The 14,038-nt window shown below is 56.7% G+C and overlaps 1 protein-coding gene across 3 annotated transcripts in view; it reads left to right on the forward strand.

Annotated features, from left to right (window-relative positions):
• The window catches only part of NLRC5 (NLR family CARD domain containing 5), a 76,985-nt gene extending 69,114 nt beyond the window's left edge, over window positions 1–7,871 (forward strand). For all 3 annotated transcript variants that reach the window (XM_053916121.1, XM_045188368.2, XM_045188369.2), the window contains 11 exons: window positions 387–470; window positions 2,182–2,265; window positions 2,622–2,705; window positions 2,920–3,003; window positions 3,111–3,188; window positions 3,928–4,011; window positions 4,098–4,169; window positions 4,309–4,392; window positions 5,590–5,673; window positions 5,983–6,066; window positions 6,796–7,871. In XM_053916121.1, coding sequence (XP_053772096.1) covers window positions 387–470; window positions 2,182–2,265; window positions 2,622–2,705; window positions 2,920–3,003; window positions 3,111–3,188; window positions 3,928–4,011; window positions 4,098–4,169; window positions 4,309–4,392; window positions 5,590–5,673; window positions 5,983–6,066; window positions 6,796–6,907 — 934 coding nt within the window. In that variant the 3' untranslated portion in view covers window positions 6,908–7,871. The remainder of the gene's footprint in view (window positions 1–386; window positions 471–2,181; window positions 2,266–2,621; window positions 2,706–2,919; window positions 3,004–3,110; window positions 3,189–3,927; window positions 4,012–4,097; window positions 4,170–4,308; window positions 4,393–5,589; window positions 5,674–5,982; window positions 6,067–6,795) is intronic.
• Window positions 7,872–14,038: the final 6,167 nt, after the last annotated feature.

Here is a 14,038-nt window from a genome sequence, read left to right on the forward strand (position 1 = left end):
GTAACTGTCTGAGCTTCAGTGTTCCTCACCTGTAAATTGGGGGTGATAACAGACCCACCTCTCAAGATGGCCGTGAGCGCAGGGCTTGGCCCCTGGGGTATGCTGGATGTGTGGTCGCTAGGATTCCCGATCAGTAGCTGGGCCCCGTGTGATTCAGAGATAGAACTGCCACTTGGATGGCCTTAGGAACAATTCGTGCAGAGAAACGGCGTTTAGATTTCCCAGGGTGGTTTTGCTGCGCACGAGTCTTCCCCACTGGGTAGATAGCAGTGGCCGTCTGGCAGTCCCTGGGCATTGCTAAGCACTGAGGCCTCAGGCAACTGTCCTGGATGGGCCTCGGCCCAACCCCAGCAATGCCAAGTCTCCTCTGGCCTCTTCTCCTGTAGCCTCAGCCACATCCCGCTGGACAACTCTACCCTGGCTGTGCTCACTGAAGCGCTGAGCCACATGACCCTCCTGCGGAGCCTCTGGTGAGTGACTGCGTGACCCCATGGGAATGAGTGGGAGGACCCAGCTCTACTGGGACCCCCACCCAAGGAAGCACTGGGGACATCCCCATGGCCTGCCAGGTGGGTGCCATAGCTCTTGCCCCTTAATGCCACCAGCTTTGTCCTGGCTACAAAAGTGACCTGGAGGGTTGGGGCCAGTCCTAGAGTAACGCTTCATGTGCAGAGTTCACCCTGGTTCTGGTTCACACTTCCAATTCCCTGGGTCTGGGTTGCCTAGATCCTGCGTCTCTAACAAGTTCCCATGCAAAAAAAAAAAGTTCCTAATCTAGCAAAAAAAAAAAAAAAGGTATAATTTTTATTCTTTATACTGAACAGCCATTGTATGAGCTGTTGTCATTTTTTTTATTTGACAACCTAAGGGAAAAAAGGTCACTGCCCCTGCCTATATAGTCAGGTAGTGCATATTTTAAAAATTCTTGCAGCCCTGGCTGGTGTGGCTCAATGGACTGAGCATCAGCCTATGAGCTGAAAGGCTGCTGGTCTGATTCCCCAACAGGGCGCATGCCTGGGTTGCAGGCCAGTTCCCCAGTTGGGGGCGTGCAAGAGGCAACCAGTCCATGTTTCTCTCCTCTTTCTCCCTTGCTCCCTCTCTCTAAAAATAAATATATATTTTTTAATTTTAACTTTGTTTTATTTTTTCAAGAGGGGGGAAGGGAAGGAGAAAGAGAGGGAGAGAAACATCAGTGTGTTGTTTGCCTCTTGTGCGCCCCACAGTGGGGACCTGGCCTGCAACCCAGGCATGTGCCCTGACTGGGAATCGAACCAGCAATGCTTTGGTTCGCAGGCCCGCGCTCAATCCACTGAACTATACCAGCCAGGGCAATGAACAAAATCTTTTTAAAAATTTTTGTTTGTGGCCCACCAGATGAAAATCGCTGGTCCAGACTCAGATCTGGTGACCTTGACAGTCTCCCCTGTGCCCCTGGCCACTTTGATAAACAAATATGACGCGCTCTTTTCATGTGATCTTTCAAACTATAAAATATGATAACTAAAACAAACCCAAGCAGGACACAAGGCATTGCTTTGTTTTCATCCGAGTCCCTCCCCTTCCCCCACAGCGGGGTGGAGCGCTTAGGAAATGAGGTCAGAGGGTTTGGGGGAGCAGGTCCTTTCACCCATAATTTAACTGAGCAGAAGGCAGTTGGCTAAAGTTTAACTTGCAAAAGGAAACAACCCTCCGCCAAATGTCTAACGTGGGCTGGGTTTGCATCGGTTGCATTTTCCCCGCTCACAGAGGCAGGCTCAGTCGGGGCTCAGGAGAGACAATCAGGAAAAGCCCCCATTTGCACGGATTAGAAAAAGATGCCTGGAGACACCATTTACCTGAACCGTAGGGCCCATGTGCAACTGGCATTCAGCAGGGCTGGCCAGGCGACCCCTGACCAGAACACGTGGCCTCGGCCCCCCAGGGCCGGCGGCCCTGGGCTTGCACTTCCACCTGGCCTGGGCGTCACTGGGAGTCTTTAAGCTAGTCACAGCTCCTCCCCAGGCCTCTCTTTTCTCACCTGGACATTGGGTACAGTCGTGCACACTTGCCTGTCCTCCTTCCCCCCCGAAGTTCTGTGATGGGCATGAGTAAAGGCTTTGCAAGCTGTAGCGTTCTTAGCACAGCACCTGCGAAGCCCTTTACTCCTGACAAGGACCTCTTGCCTCTTCCCGGCTTCTCCAGCCTGAGTGGGAACAACATCGGTAACATCGGCTGCTGCCATCTTTCCAAGGCTCTCAGAGCTGCCACCACCTTGGAGGAACTGGGGTGAGTTGTCTGTCCCTCCCTCAGACCCAAGACGACTTTGGTAGGGGAAGATGACCAAGGCAAGGGACTTCTTGAAGACACTCTTCAGTTATTAGTGATACTCGTCCCTTTCCCCCACCCCTACACCGCGTAACCCCAGACATAGAACCTTGGGAGACCCAAAGATAGGATATGAGAGTGTTGATTGCAGCAAGAGAGACTTAGGGCAGACATCAGGCAGAGGAGTTGTCACCCAACACAGCGTGAGCCGAGGCCTTTCTCTAGACTTCAGCCTCTCCCTGGTCTGGGAAGGGGATGTGGACCAGACAAGACAGGTGGCAGGTTGATGGTTCTGGTCCTGCTGTCCTCTCTCCAAGCTTGAGCCACAACCAGATCGGAGACACGGGTGCCCATGATATAGCTGCCATCCTGCCCGAGCTGCCTGAGCTCCGGAAGATAGAGTGAGTAGCCAGCCCTGGTCTGGGGAGACCCTGGCTTCTGCCTCTGGCTGCCATTCCTCCCTTCAGTGCCCAGCCCTTGCCCCTCTCTAGGCTCTTCTGCCCCATCAGGCTGGGAGGGTGGGTGGCAGGGGTGCGGTGTCCTAGGGCCCCCCCAGCAGCTGTGAGAGGTGGGGAAAATGGGGGTCCAAGGGTCTGATGTCTGCCCCTTCCTCAGCCTCTCAGCGAATGGCATTGGCCCGGTGGGAGGAGTGCGGTTGGCGGAGTCCCTCACCCGTTGCAAGCACCTGGAGGAGCTGATGTGAGTATCCCCACAGCCCAGCTGGCCCTAACTCCCCCAGTAGGCATAGGGCAAGGGTCTGCAGTGGGCCAGCCCAGTGCTCAACCTTTCCCCCTGTCTCCCTCCAGGCTTGGCTACAACCCCCTGGGGGACCTCACAGCCCTGGGGCTGGCCCAGAGGCTGCCCCAGCACCTGAGAGTCCTACAGTGAGTGTCCCCTGTCTGTGGTGTGTGCAGAGCTAGCTGGGTGGGGTTTCTCTGGGATCACTTGGAGGTCAAGGGGCCTGTCGGATGAGCTGCCCTAGCTTTGGGCAAACTAGCGTGTTCTGGGGCTAGCTGCCCCTCTCCCGCCTGTTCCTGCCCTGCCTCTGGAGTCTGGGGCAGGGAGATCAGGAGCCACAGCCTAGTCCCAGCTCGGCCACCAGCCCCTGTGTGTCCATGGCCAAGGTCCTGCCCTCGGAGTCACAGTTTCCTCATCTGCAACAGAATTACAATGATCCCAGCTCAGCGTGCCCCTGATCCTGTCTCTGAGGGGCAGCTAGTGAGCGTCAGCAAAGGGCAAGGAAGGAGGGAAGTGCCAAGCGGCATGGCCCCAACACTTTGTCCCTGGTCTCATTGGAGACTTCACAGCAGCCCTGTGGGGCCGGGGTTTCTAGCTGCTGCATTTCCAGGCAACAGAACTGAAGGCCGGAGAGTTGTGGAGGGCTTACGTTACTAACACATGGAAAGGCCAGGCCTTGAACTTGGGATCTCAGACTCCAAAGCCAGGGACCTTGATCCCCACCCAGGCCCTGGGTGGGTGGGTGGGGAGGAGGTCTGGGATGACTGTTACCCAGAGACCATCTAAGCTCTGGCAGTATAGCCTGAGACAAGGCTGTGAGTAGGGGGATCCGGCCCCCCAACTCCCACATCTGGTTCCCTAAGACTCCTCTCACCCTCTCCCCAGTCTGCGGTCCAGTCGTCTAGGCCCCAAGGGGGCGCTGAGCCTGGGCCAGGCCCTGGATGGGTGCCCACATTTGGAAGAGATCAGGTGGGTAGGAGCAGTAGAGCCTGGGGCAGGGGCGGCCCGGGAGCCTCGGCGGGGTCTCCGCTCACAGGTGTCTCTCTGCTCTGCAGCCTGGCAGAGAACAGCCTGGCTGGACAGGTGCCACACCTCAGGCGGGGACTCCCGATGCTCAGGCAGATCGAGTAAGTAGCCTCCTACCCACCTGAGGAGCTGAGACTGAGGGTGGAGGGCCAACCCTCCTCGACATTCACAGCATGGGGACAGGGGGACTGGGGAGGAGCCCTGGCCTCAGACACCTCCCTCTGATTCCTCCTTCCCCAGCCTGGTTTCCTGCGAGATTGACAACCAGGCTGCCAAGACCCTTGCTGCTGGCTTCAGGCTCTGCCCGGCGCTGGAAGAGATCCTGTGAGTTCTGCTGTGAGCTGCTGGGCCACAGCCTGCTGCTTGGCCTGGAACCAGTTTGCTCCCAGGGGTCCTCCGTGTCTAAGTGGGGAAGGTCATTCTTGCAGAAATCTCCTCTTAAGGAAGTTTTAACACGAGCTGCAAGGGAAGCTGGGCCAAGTCATTCAGCCTCTCCTGCCTGTGTCCCCACCTGCTGAGTGGCGGAAGTTGGAAGCGGATCAGACAGCCTTTAAAGGCCCTTTGCCCCCAACCTTCCCTTCGGGAGGTGGCTGGATAGATCACCTCACCTGGTTTATGGCATTTTGATTTACAAAGCACCTGTTGGTTGTGAAGGATGGCTGAAGCCAGAAGGCCCTAACCTGCCCACTGGCCTTGCCCCCACCCCCTGCCCTTGGCAATGAAAGATGCTCAACCTTGGGGCCTTGCTGCATGGCCTCATGGGTAAACTAGCCTGGGACTCTGGCTACTGTATAGAAGAAAACATTATTTCCTAAAGCACAGGGCACGGTGATTATAAAATTTTAGGTTTGCACCCTAAGGATTTTAGTGCTTCTCATTACTTTACACCTAAGAGGAATTCTGCCATCAGTGCTAACTCGTCTTGAACACCTAACACTGGCGAGTCTCCCTTTTCAGCCAGTAGGGGGCAGGCCACAGGCTCAGCAGCTTAGGGAGGATGCAGGTTCAGCGAGAAGTGAATACTGTAGCTTGCCCTGTGCTTATCCTTGTAACTACCTCCTATTTCAGGTCCTCAACATAGGTTTTCTGTTGATAGTAGTGATACATGTTTCCTAAGGTTAATTTCTTAAAGTTAAAAAACAGGGAAGGGAGAACTTATTGAAGGAAAAATAAGAAACACGTAGTAGGAGGCTCATGGATATGACGAAAGTCACGATGGAGGCACAGGCACAGCACAAGTTTGAAGACATCGTTTCCACAAACCGAGCATTCTGTGCTCCCCGGAGACCCAGGCCCTACGCTGTCTGGGTTCTTGAGGGATGGCCAGCTTGGCAACAGGCTTGGGAGCCCCCTGCCCCCCTAAGAAGTCTTCAGGGCACAAAAGCACCCCATCGGGTACCTCTCTTGTACCTGCCAGGCTCCACCCACTCCCTGTTGGCCTCAGTCCTCCCCACCTGCTGCGTTGTCCTCACCCTTCTACCTCCCTGCCCTCCTGGCTGACCTCCGGCCCCTGCCCCGCAGGCTGTCCTGGAATCTGCTCGGGGATGAAGCAGCTGCTGAACTGGCCCTGGTGCTGCCACGGATGGACCGGCTGAAGAGAGTGGAGTATGAGGGGCACCTTGTGGGAGGCTGGAACGGAGCAGGGAGGGCCACAGGGGGGCCTACGTCCCAGGACAGCCAAGAGGCCGCTGGATCGGGCCCCTGCCTTGCAGGAAGCCCTCCTTGACTTGTCACACTGCCATTCTCTCCAAGCCGCTGCCCAGCTTAGCTGTCCCTGGGCCCCAGCCTTCTGCTTTCCTGTTGCACTCAGTCTGTTGGGTTCTCTGAGCATCTTGGCCCGGGGAAGGGACCTAGAGAAGCCTCCCATCTCATACCAGTCTCTGTCTTTCCCCTCCTCTGCGGTACATCGGGAAGCCTGGAGAAGAATCAGATTACAGCGTACGGAGCCGGGCTCCTGGCTGAAGGGCTGGCGCGGGGCTCTGGCATCCAAGTCATCCGGTAACAGGCTTGCGGGGATGGAATGATGGGTGGGAAACCTCACCGACCCTTACAAAGGGTGAGGGGGTGCCCTGTAGACAGAGGCAGGACCAGGGCTGGGGATTATCAAGACTTGAGTGCCCCCACCAAGACTGTGGCAGCAAGCGGACCTGGGTCACGCTCCAGCTGTGCCATCTGCCAATTGTGTGACTCTGCTTCAGTAACTGAACTTCTCTGAACCTCAATGTCCTCATCTGTGAAATGAGGATAAGGAGAGCGTTCCCCTCAGAGAGCTGCTGTGAGGACTCAGTGGCTGTGTAGAGCGCTGCGTGCAATCCCTGGCACACGGGCAGCACCCGCCACAGCAGCCTTCACCAGAGGCGCCCCACGCGGCTGCGCACTGCACAGGGCACCACGGCTCAGGGGCACGGTCACATGGTGGGTGGGTTAGGTTTCCAGTAGATAGTAGTGCAGTGTTTGTTCTGTGAAAATACATTGTGACGATGTCTGGAAGTCAGTTGTTTTTGGCGCTGTGTCATGTGAGTGAGATCAGCCAGGTCACTAGTTGTCAGGGAAGGAGAGGGAGTGGAAGAAGTTGGATGGGGTGGGGAACACCATTTCCTTAGGGTGGCCCTGCTGGTAACCTCGGGCACAGCTCCTCCCCTGGGGCCCCGGCCTCCCCGTCTGTAGACAGGACCGAGGGCAGAGACGAGAGGATGAGCGCTGAGTGTCCGTGTCTCCGTCCCGCAGGCTCTGGAATAACCACATCCCGCCCGACGTGGCCCAGCGTCTGCAGAGCCACGAGCCCAGGCTGGACTTTGCTTTCTTCCCCAACCAGCCGCAGGCTCCACAGGGCCTTTGATGTGGCCACCTCAAGACACTTTGAATCCAGCCAAGTGATGCCAAATGCCACCTGCCGGGACGGAGGGCTTGGAAGGAGCCTAGGCCGGTGCCCCGGCCCCCGGCCCCAGGAGGGACACGTTTGTCCAGTTACAGTATTCAGGGAGGACTTTTCTGGGAAACAGGAGCCTAGTATGGCCGATAGACCACCCTGCGTCCCAGGGGACAGGTGTGGCCAATACGGACATGGGGCACAATGAGGGGGTGTGTGGTGTGATGCAAGGCACAGAAGGTCACATGTGGCAGTCCCATGTGACACTACATGGAACCTGCAGTGTGGCCTGTATGTAGGTCAGTGTCACGGGTCCTAGCACCACACATGGCAGGACGTACCTGACAAATGTCCATGTCGTATGACACGTGGCTGGCCAGAGGCCCTCAGGCTGGTCCAAGATCTCATTTATTACTTTTTTAAAACCAAGTATGTATGTATGTATAGATTGCATTTCCAGAGCAGCTAAAGCAGAGAACGTCTTCCGCCCAGAACTAGGATGGGGGAAGTGTCTGAACCCGGACCAGCCCTGTGGCCCAAGGGCCAGGCCTCTGGGCCAAGCTGGGGACTCAGCCATGAGGCTTGTGGATGAGTCCCCTCCTGCCTCAAGCCTCAGTTTGCCCATCTGTAAACTGGTGACCCCCTCCCCTCACATGCTGGCCTACAAGGACTCTATTAGGTCCAGGGAGAGCCAGCTCGGCCTGGGGAGTGGACAGGCCCAGCCTGCCCTGTGTATGGGACAAAGCTGGTGTAAGGGGCAAGGGGTGGGCACTGCCAAGATAGCCAGGCAAGGCCGTGGGGCACAGCCACTACCTCAGGGAACCTGGGAGAGCTCCCGGGGCTCGCAGCGTTATTACTCCCAGGGGGGCACGGGGGTGTCCCTGCTACGTACCCTCTAAATCAAGTGTGACGAATAAACTTGAAGTTTCCCAGCCTCTGGTCTGAGTCTGGTGTGTCCCACTGAATCACCGAGTCGGACGTGGCTCACTCCCTGCCCCGGGGCCCGGAGGGCAGCAGACCATGGAGCAGGGAGCAGGAGTCAGGAGACTCTGTGTGGTCCTGTGATCGTGGGCAAGTCATCTCCTCTGGACCTCGCCTGCCCTGTGAGGATGTTCTAGAAGCTCACTGTGTTAGAAGCCTTCTTTGTTTGCATTATATTTAAACTCTTTTTCTGAATTGTCAATATGTAAAATTGAGAACTTTTACATAAAAATCCAGATTTTCAGCTTCTCTTAAGGGCTAGTCCAACATTCCCACCCAAGGGTAACCTGCTGGACTGATATGACTGTGCCTTTTAGATGTGGCAGAGATCCCTCAGTTTTCCGCAGTCCCCACCACTCCCCAGTGTATCCCCCATTTGCTGCTTGCCTTGTTCTTGCAAGAAGCTAGAAACCTCTGGCTCAGAGTTTCCACCAGCAGGTGGGGCATTAGAAACATGGCTTTGAAAGTCAGATGCACACAGAATGGACTATGACGTGACCCCTTGCCGCCTGTTTTCAAAGCCAGGGGTTATTTCTGTACACAAGTTAGTAATAGTCCCCAGTCCCCAGGACTTTTGGAGGGGTCAGGGAAGCAAGGTATACGAAGTCCCCAGTATGAAGAGGTAGCTTACATGCTAGTGCCCCCACTCCTCTCGGGTTCAATATCATGTGAGATGGAGAGATGCTTGAAATGACAGGAGAACAGCACCCCCTCCTGATCACCTGCCTGCGGATCTCAGGGACACCTTCCTCCAAAGCTTCGGGCATTGTGAAAAGTGGGCAGGGAAAGTGCACTTACCGCCAAACACCACTGGAGGGCAGGCTGGCCCACTGGCAATTCCCGAGATAACTTCTTTTGCCTTTGGACCCAGCCAGATAGAGGTTAGGAGCTGATGATGCTAGTGTTCCCACCTGGCATAGGACTCTGGGGTGTCCCAGCCTGCTAATGGCTCACCTGGAAGGCTCAGCCTTGACCTTTGCCAGCCTCCACGTTCTCCCTGATTCCCTGCCAAGCATAAGAACAAAGTCCTCCAGCCAAGTGCCAAGCACCCATGCCCGTGCTGGGCCACCCTTACAGGGTCAGGGGCAAGGCACACCTGGCACCAAGTGAGACCATCAGCCTAGTCGTGGGAAAAGGGGTGGGCAGGGAGAAGATCCACAAGGTCTACCTGGAGCCCCAAATTCTCTCTCCCCTTCCCGGAAAATGATGCCCAGGTGACCGTGGGTCCTCAGCGTGCACCTTCACTCCAAGGGGGGTTGCGCAGCCTCCTCCTGTTCTTGCCCAAGACTGGAGAGTGAGTCCCTCAAAGCCTGACAATGCTGTGTCTGGGGAGTCCCGGCCGAGGAAGAAACACAGCACCAACCAGAAGCTCCAGGCCAGGGGACGTGCAAATCCGCAGAGCTCAGGGACATTCTTTGAGTTGGCTGCTTCCTCGTTTTCCTTTTCCCGTCTCCTTCTTTCCCCTCCTCTCTGCCCACGTTCTAAGCCCCAGGAAACTTTCAGCAGCTGCCCTGGAAAACCACAGTATTGGCCGCGTTGTATGGCTGGCTGGGCCGCCGCAGGTTGGTGTGGAATCATCTCATCCACGTCATTAAGAACCGGGCGTTCCACCTGCCAGCTTGGAGGCCTGGACTGTATTTCTATCCAACACTGACGCGGTCCAGTCTCCCTGCTCCCTTCCTCCACAGAGTAGGCTTCTCCCTAGGAATGGGACCGGCCTGGGAAGCAGCCATGCCTATCTGCAAGGCTGGGATAAGCTCGTTTTGCTACTTTGTCACTTGGCCTCCGCCCTGTGGTTTTACAGATGGAGTGCCCACCTTCCTGGTAGGGGTCACAGAATCTCTCTTCCTGTCCACACAGGCCTCATGTCCTCCCGAGTTGCATCCTGTGTCCTCCCCAAAACACACGTACTTCTCAAACTATCAGAGTGTACTTACAGAAACCACAAGGTGTGGCGTGGAATCATCTAGGGTTCTTGTTAACATGCAGATTCTGGCTCAGCAGGGCAGGTTCTTGGGTGGGGCTCTGGGACTCTGCATTTCTAAGAAGCCCCCAGCCATGTCTCTGCTGCTGGACCACACTTAACCTAGTGAGATTGGAGACCGACAAGTGGATGTCAACCCTGACTCAGGGAGCTTTTGAAAATACCTTTTTAAAAACAGAGAATTTAGAAGGCTTCCTGGGCGACGCTAATGTGCAGCCAAGGATGGAGACTCACCCCCTCCAGGGGGCATGCTGGCTGGAAGAGGCTAGGCAAGCGTTTGCACCCACACCTCCTGTTTTGTCCTGAGGTTCCTGCCGACCCTCCCTCCCCAGATGGGGACAACGACCCAGAGATAGTTCCTAGCTTGCTCCAAGGCACACAGCTAGTAGGTGGTAGCGCCAGGAATCAAATCTGGGTCTTCGCGACCTTTTTCCTCCCTTCCCCCCAGCTCCTCCCATCCCAGTTTTTACTGATACACAATCATCATGAATCACTGTGTAAGTTTCAGGGGTCCAGCAGGATCTGACTTCCAAATACTGTGAAATGATCGTCAGTTGGTTAACATCCCCTCATACAGGTGCACACACGCGCACACACACACACACAGGAAAATTTCTTCCATGAGATGAGAAGTCTCAGAATCTACTCTCTTCCCTTTCAAACTTTGAGACTCATAATCCCCCTGGTGCAGCCCCAGTTCCCTCACCTGTATGGTGAGGGGGTGGGTGAAATGGGACAAGGCGCAAGGACCTACTTTTTCCAGCTCAAAGATGGCCTTCCGGTTACTCGCTGTGCTTCCTCAGGGAGGCTTCTGAATCCCCCGTCACCTGCCTTGCTTGGTTATAGTTCACCATCTGTGACTTTCCTAGTCCCACAGCCGAAACCTGAGCGACAATCTCCTGTTTCCACATATGAGGCGATGGGGGCCCAGAGAGGAAGGAGACTTGCCCAAGGCCACACAGCCAGTGCCTCGTGGAGCTCAGATTCCAGCCCTGGAGCAAGGGGGACGGGAGGATGTTGGGGTGGTCCAGGCTGGGGATGTCCAGGCTGGGGACTGAACGGGTTTGTGGGCTGGCGTGCTCCTAAGAGAGCAGGGTGCTGGGGAAGGTGGGAGCACTGTGTGCCCTTCCTGGCCTGCTTCTGCCCCCAGCTTCACCCCTGAATGAGTAAAGCCAGGACTAAGGGTGGTGGTCTTAGACAAAGCCAGACACACCTTTGGGACACATAGGAGCTTCCCGGAAAAGACCTTACAGCGGCTGGTTTGGTCAAGATCCTCCCAGGGTTGGGCTGAGGAAGCTCCCCTCCCCCAGCTGGTCTTCCTCAAATCCCCTCCCCGACCCCAGCCAGCCCTGCAGCACCCCACCCTACCCACGTGTCTCCCAGCCCTTGGAGCCGGAGCCCTTCCTCACCCTTGGCCCTTGGACACCGCCCCTTGTTCCTCCTCAGCACGAGCCCTAGCCCTGCCTGGCTGCCCAGAAGCCAGCCTCTGCCCTGAGGAGGAGGCCACAGAAGGGGAGCCTTCAAGACCAGAACACAGGCCAAGTGGGGTCCCCAGGTTGAGTGGCTGGGCTGGGCCCACAACCTCACCCCCACGCATGGTGTCCAGAGCAAGGTTCGGGCCAATGGAGGTGTCTGAGACCAACTGGAGGGGCCGGGGTGGCCTGGGCACCTTGACCCTGGAACTCAAACACAGCAGTGACGACACAGGAGCCTGGAGCCCCGCCACACCTGGTGCCGGGCTAGCCACCCCAGTTGGGGCCCCACGGAGTCCCCACAGTCACCAGTGCAGCAGGCACTAAATCTACCCCTTCGTCTCACAGAGGAGGAAGCTGGGGCCCAGAGGACTGTGTGGTCTCACCCTGACAGGACTGGAGGGACCAGGGTTCAAACCCCTGGCCGTGAGTGAGTGCCTGAGGTTGGGTGCTGGAATCAGCCGTGCGGGCTCTAAAAGTGGGGGGTTCCTTGAGGGGACGTTGCCATCACCGATCTGACTCCATATTAACCCTTGTGGCAGATGGCATCTTCCAAAATGGCCCCCGTAGTATCTCCCGTCCCACATGCTCTTCTCAGTGTGACAGGAACACTCCTCTCACCAAGAGGCAGCGGGGTCTCTGGAGTGGTGACAACAGCAGGAGTGACCGTCTGTAACTTGCAAAGCCAGGTCCTCTAAAAGATAATAGGGCTTCCACCTGGCTCTCCTGGAGCGCTCACAGTGGGGACCCAGCTGCCAGGCCACGAGGAAGCCCAGGCCGAGGGAACAGTCACAGGTAGGTGTTCCAGCTGCCAGCCAGCACCGATGGCCAGACATGCGTGAGAAAACCTTCCAGATGCCTCCAGCCCCTGTCATCGCCTGGCTGCAACGGTTTGAGACAGCCCTGAGCAAGAGCTGCCCTCGCAGGCCCTCGCTGGCCCCCACAACCGGGACAGGTAATAATAAGGTTTGGGGTGGTGTGTGAGCAGCAACTAGATCGCCCTCCATCCTCGCCCCCCCACATCCCGGGGGCCAGCCAGCGCCCGGGACGCAGGCGGCGCTCCTTCAAGTGTCTTTCATTCACGGGCACGCTGCAGTTGCAGGCAGCGCTGGTTATTCTGATCTGTTTGTCCAGACGGCTGGGGCTGCGGCAATAAATATCCAGGCGGCAGGTGCTTTACGCGCGCGCACACACACACAGGCCTATTTAGGGAAGTTCAGGGCTGCGGGTGCAGAGAGATCTCTGCCAGGGCGAGGAAAGACTTCCTCCAACATCCTGCAGGAGCAGCCTCGTGTCGAGGGCGGAGGGTAGAACCAGCTCACGGTGGGCCCTTGGACGGAAGCCACAGACCCCTGGACTCTCTTGATCCAGGACTTTTTCTTGGACAGCTTTACAGAGATGTAATTCACACACTATAGCGTTCACCTCTTCAAAGGATTCAAGTCCATTTTAGAACATCTTACATCATCCCCCAAAACCCCGGTACCAATAGCACTCACTCCCATTCTCCCCTCCAGCCCCAGGCAACCAGTCATCTGCCTTCCTTCTCTATGGATTTGTCCAGTGTGGACACTTCACAGAAGCGGAATCATACGCTATGCGGGCTCTTGTGACTGGCTTCTGCCTTTCACTCAGCATGAGGTCTTCCAAGTTCATCCATGTGCGTTTCCATCAGACCTTTCTATGGCTGAATCCGCTTCCATTGTACGGCCAGACCGCGGTGCGTCCACCCGTTCATCAGCCGACGGACCCTTGAGTTGCTTCTGCTTTTTGACTATTCTAACTCATGCTGCAATGGCCCTTCAGGTCCAAGTCTGTGTGTGGGCATGTTTCCATCTCCCTTGGGTAGATCCCCAGCAGTGACCCCTGGCTTTTATACTCGGTCCCCTTGGCCAGGAGTCTTTTTGCCCCTGGGCAGGACCAACTCCCTCAACCCCGGGGTCTCCTGGACAAAGGAAGGCTCTCTGAGGCCCATGGCTGAGCTGGGCCTTCTGGGCCACCCGCCCTCTCACCTTTGCACTTTTCATCCAGTCATATGACAGCCTGGGTCATGGTCTTATCCCCGGGGTGGGAGGGGTGGAGGGAGGTGAGCAACTTGAGGGGAGGGAGCCTGCTTGGGCTCACTCACCATTGTGCATCTCAGACAGAGCCTGGTGCTCCTGCTTCCGCACAAGGAGAGGAGAGAGGTTCTGGGGGCCAGGCGAGGCCCTGCAGGGAATGGGCTGGGTCTAAGAACACCTTCAGATTGGTTTGCGCCATAACTGGGCCGAGGGCTTTGAGGACTTCGGGTGCAGGAGAGACAGGAGAGCCTGTAGAAAGGCAGGATGGAGGGGGAACAGGCAGGCAGAGAACAAAGCTCAGAGCCCTGGGGCTCTTCAGTGGCCGCCCCTCTAAGGCAGCAAAGTGCCTGTGACTCAGATGTGAAGGAAGGCTGCAGTCTGCAGTGTGAGTCTCCAGGTTAACCCACACCTGCCTGAAATGCAAAACCCACAATCCGAGCGCAGGGCCGAGGGCTTTGGACGTGGCCTCGTGGTCTAGGAAAAGCTTCCTCCCCCACGGTCTGGTTAAATGAGGCTGGGTTGCCTGTGACACTGAATGGGGGTGGGGGGGTAGACCACATACCCCCGAGGGGCCTGCAGCATGAACGCCCTGCTACCGCTACAG

The sequence above is a fragment of the Desmodus rotundus genome, chromosome 12 (assembly GCF_022682495.2).
Source record: "Desmodus rotundus isolate HL8 chromosome 12, HLdesRot8A.1, whole genome shotgun sequence".
NCBI classification, from domain to species: Eukaryota; Metazoa; Chordata; class Mammalia; order Chiroptera; family Phyllostomidae; genus Desmodus; species Desmodus rotundus.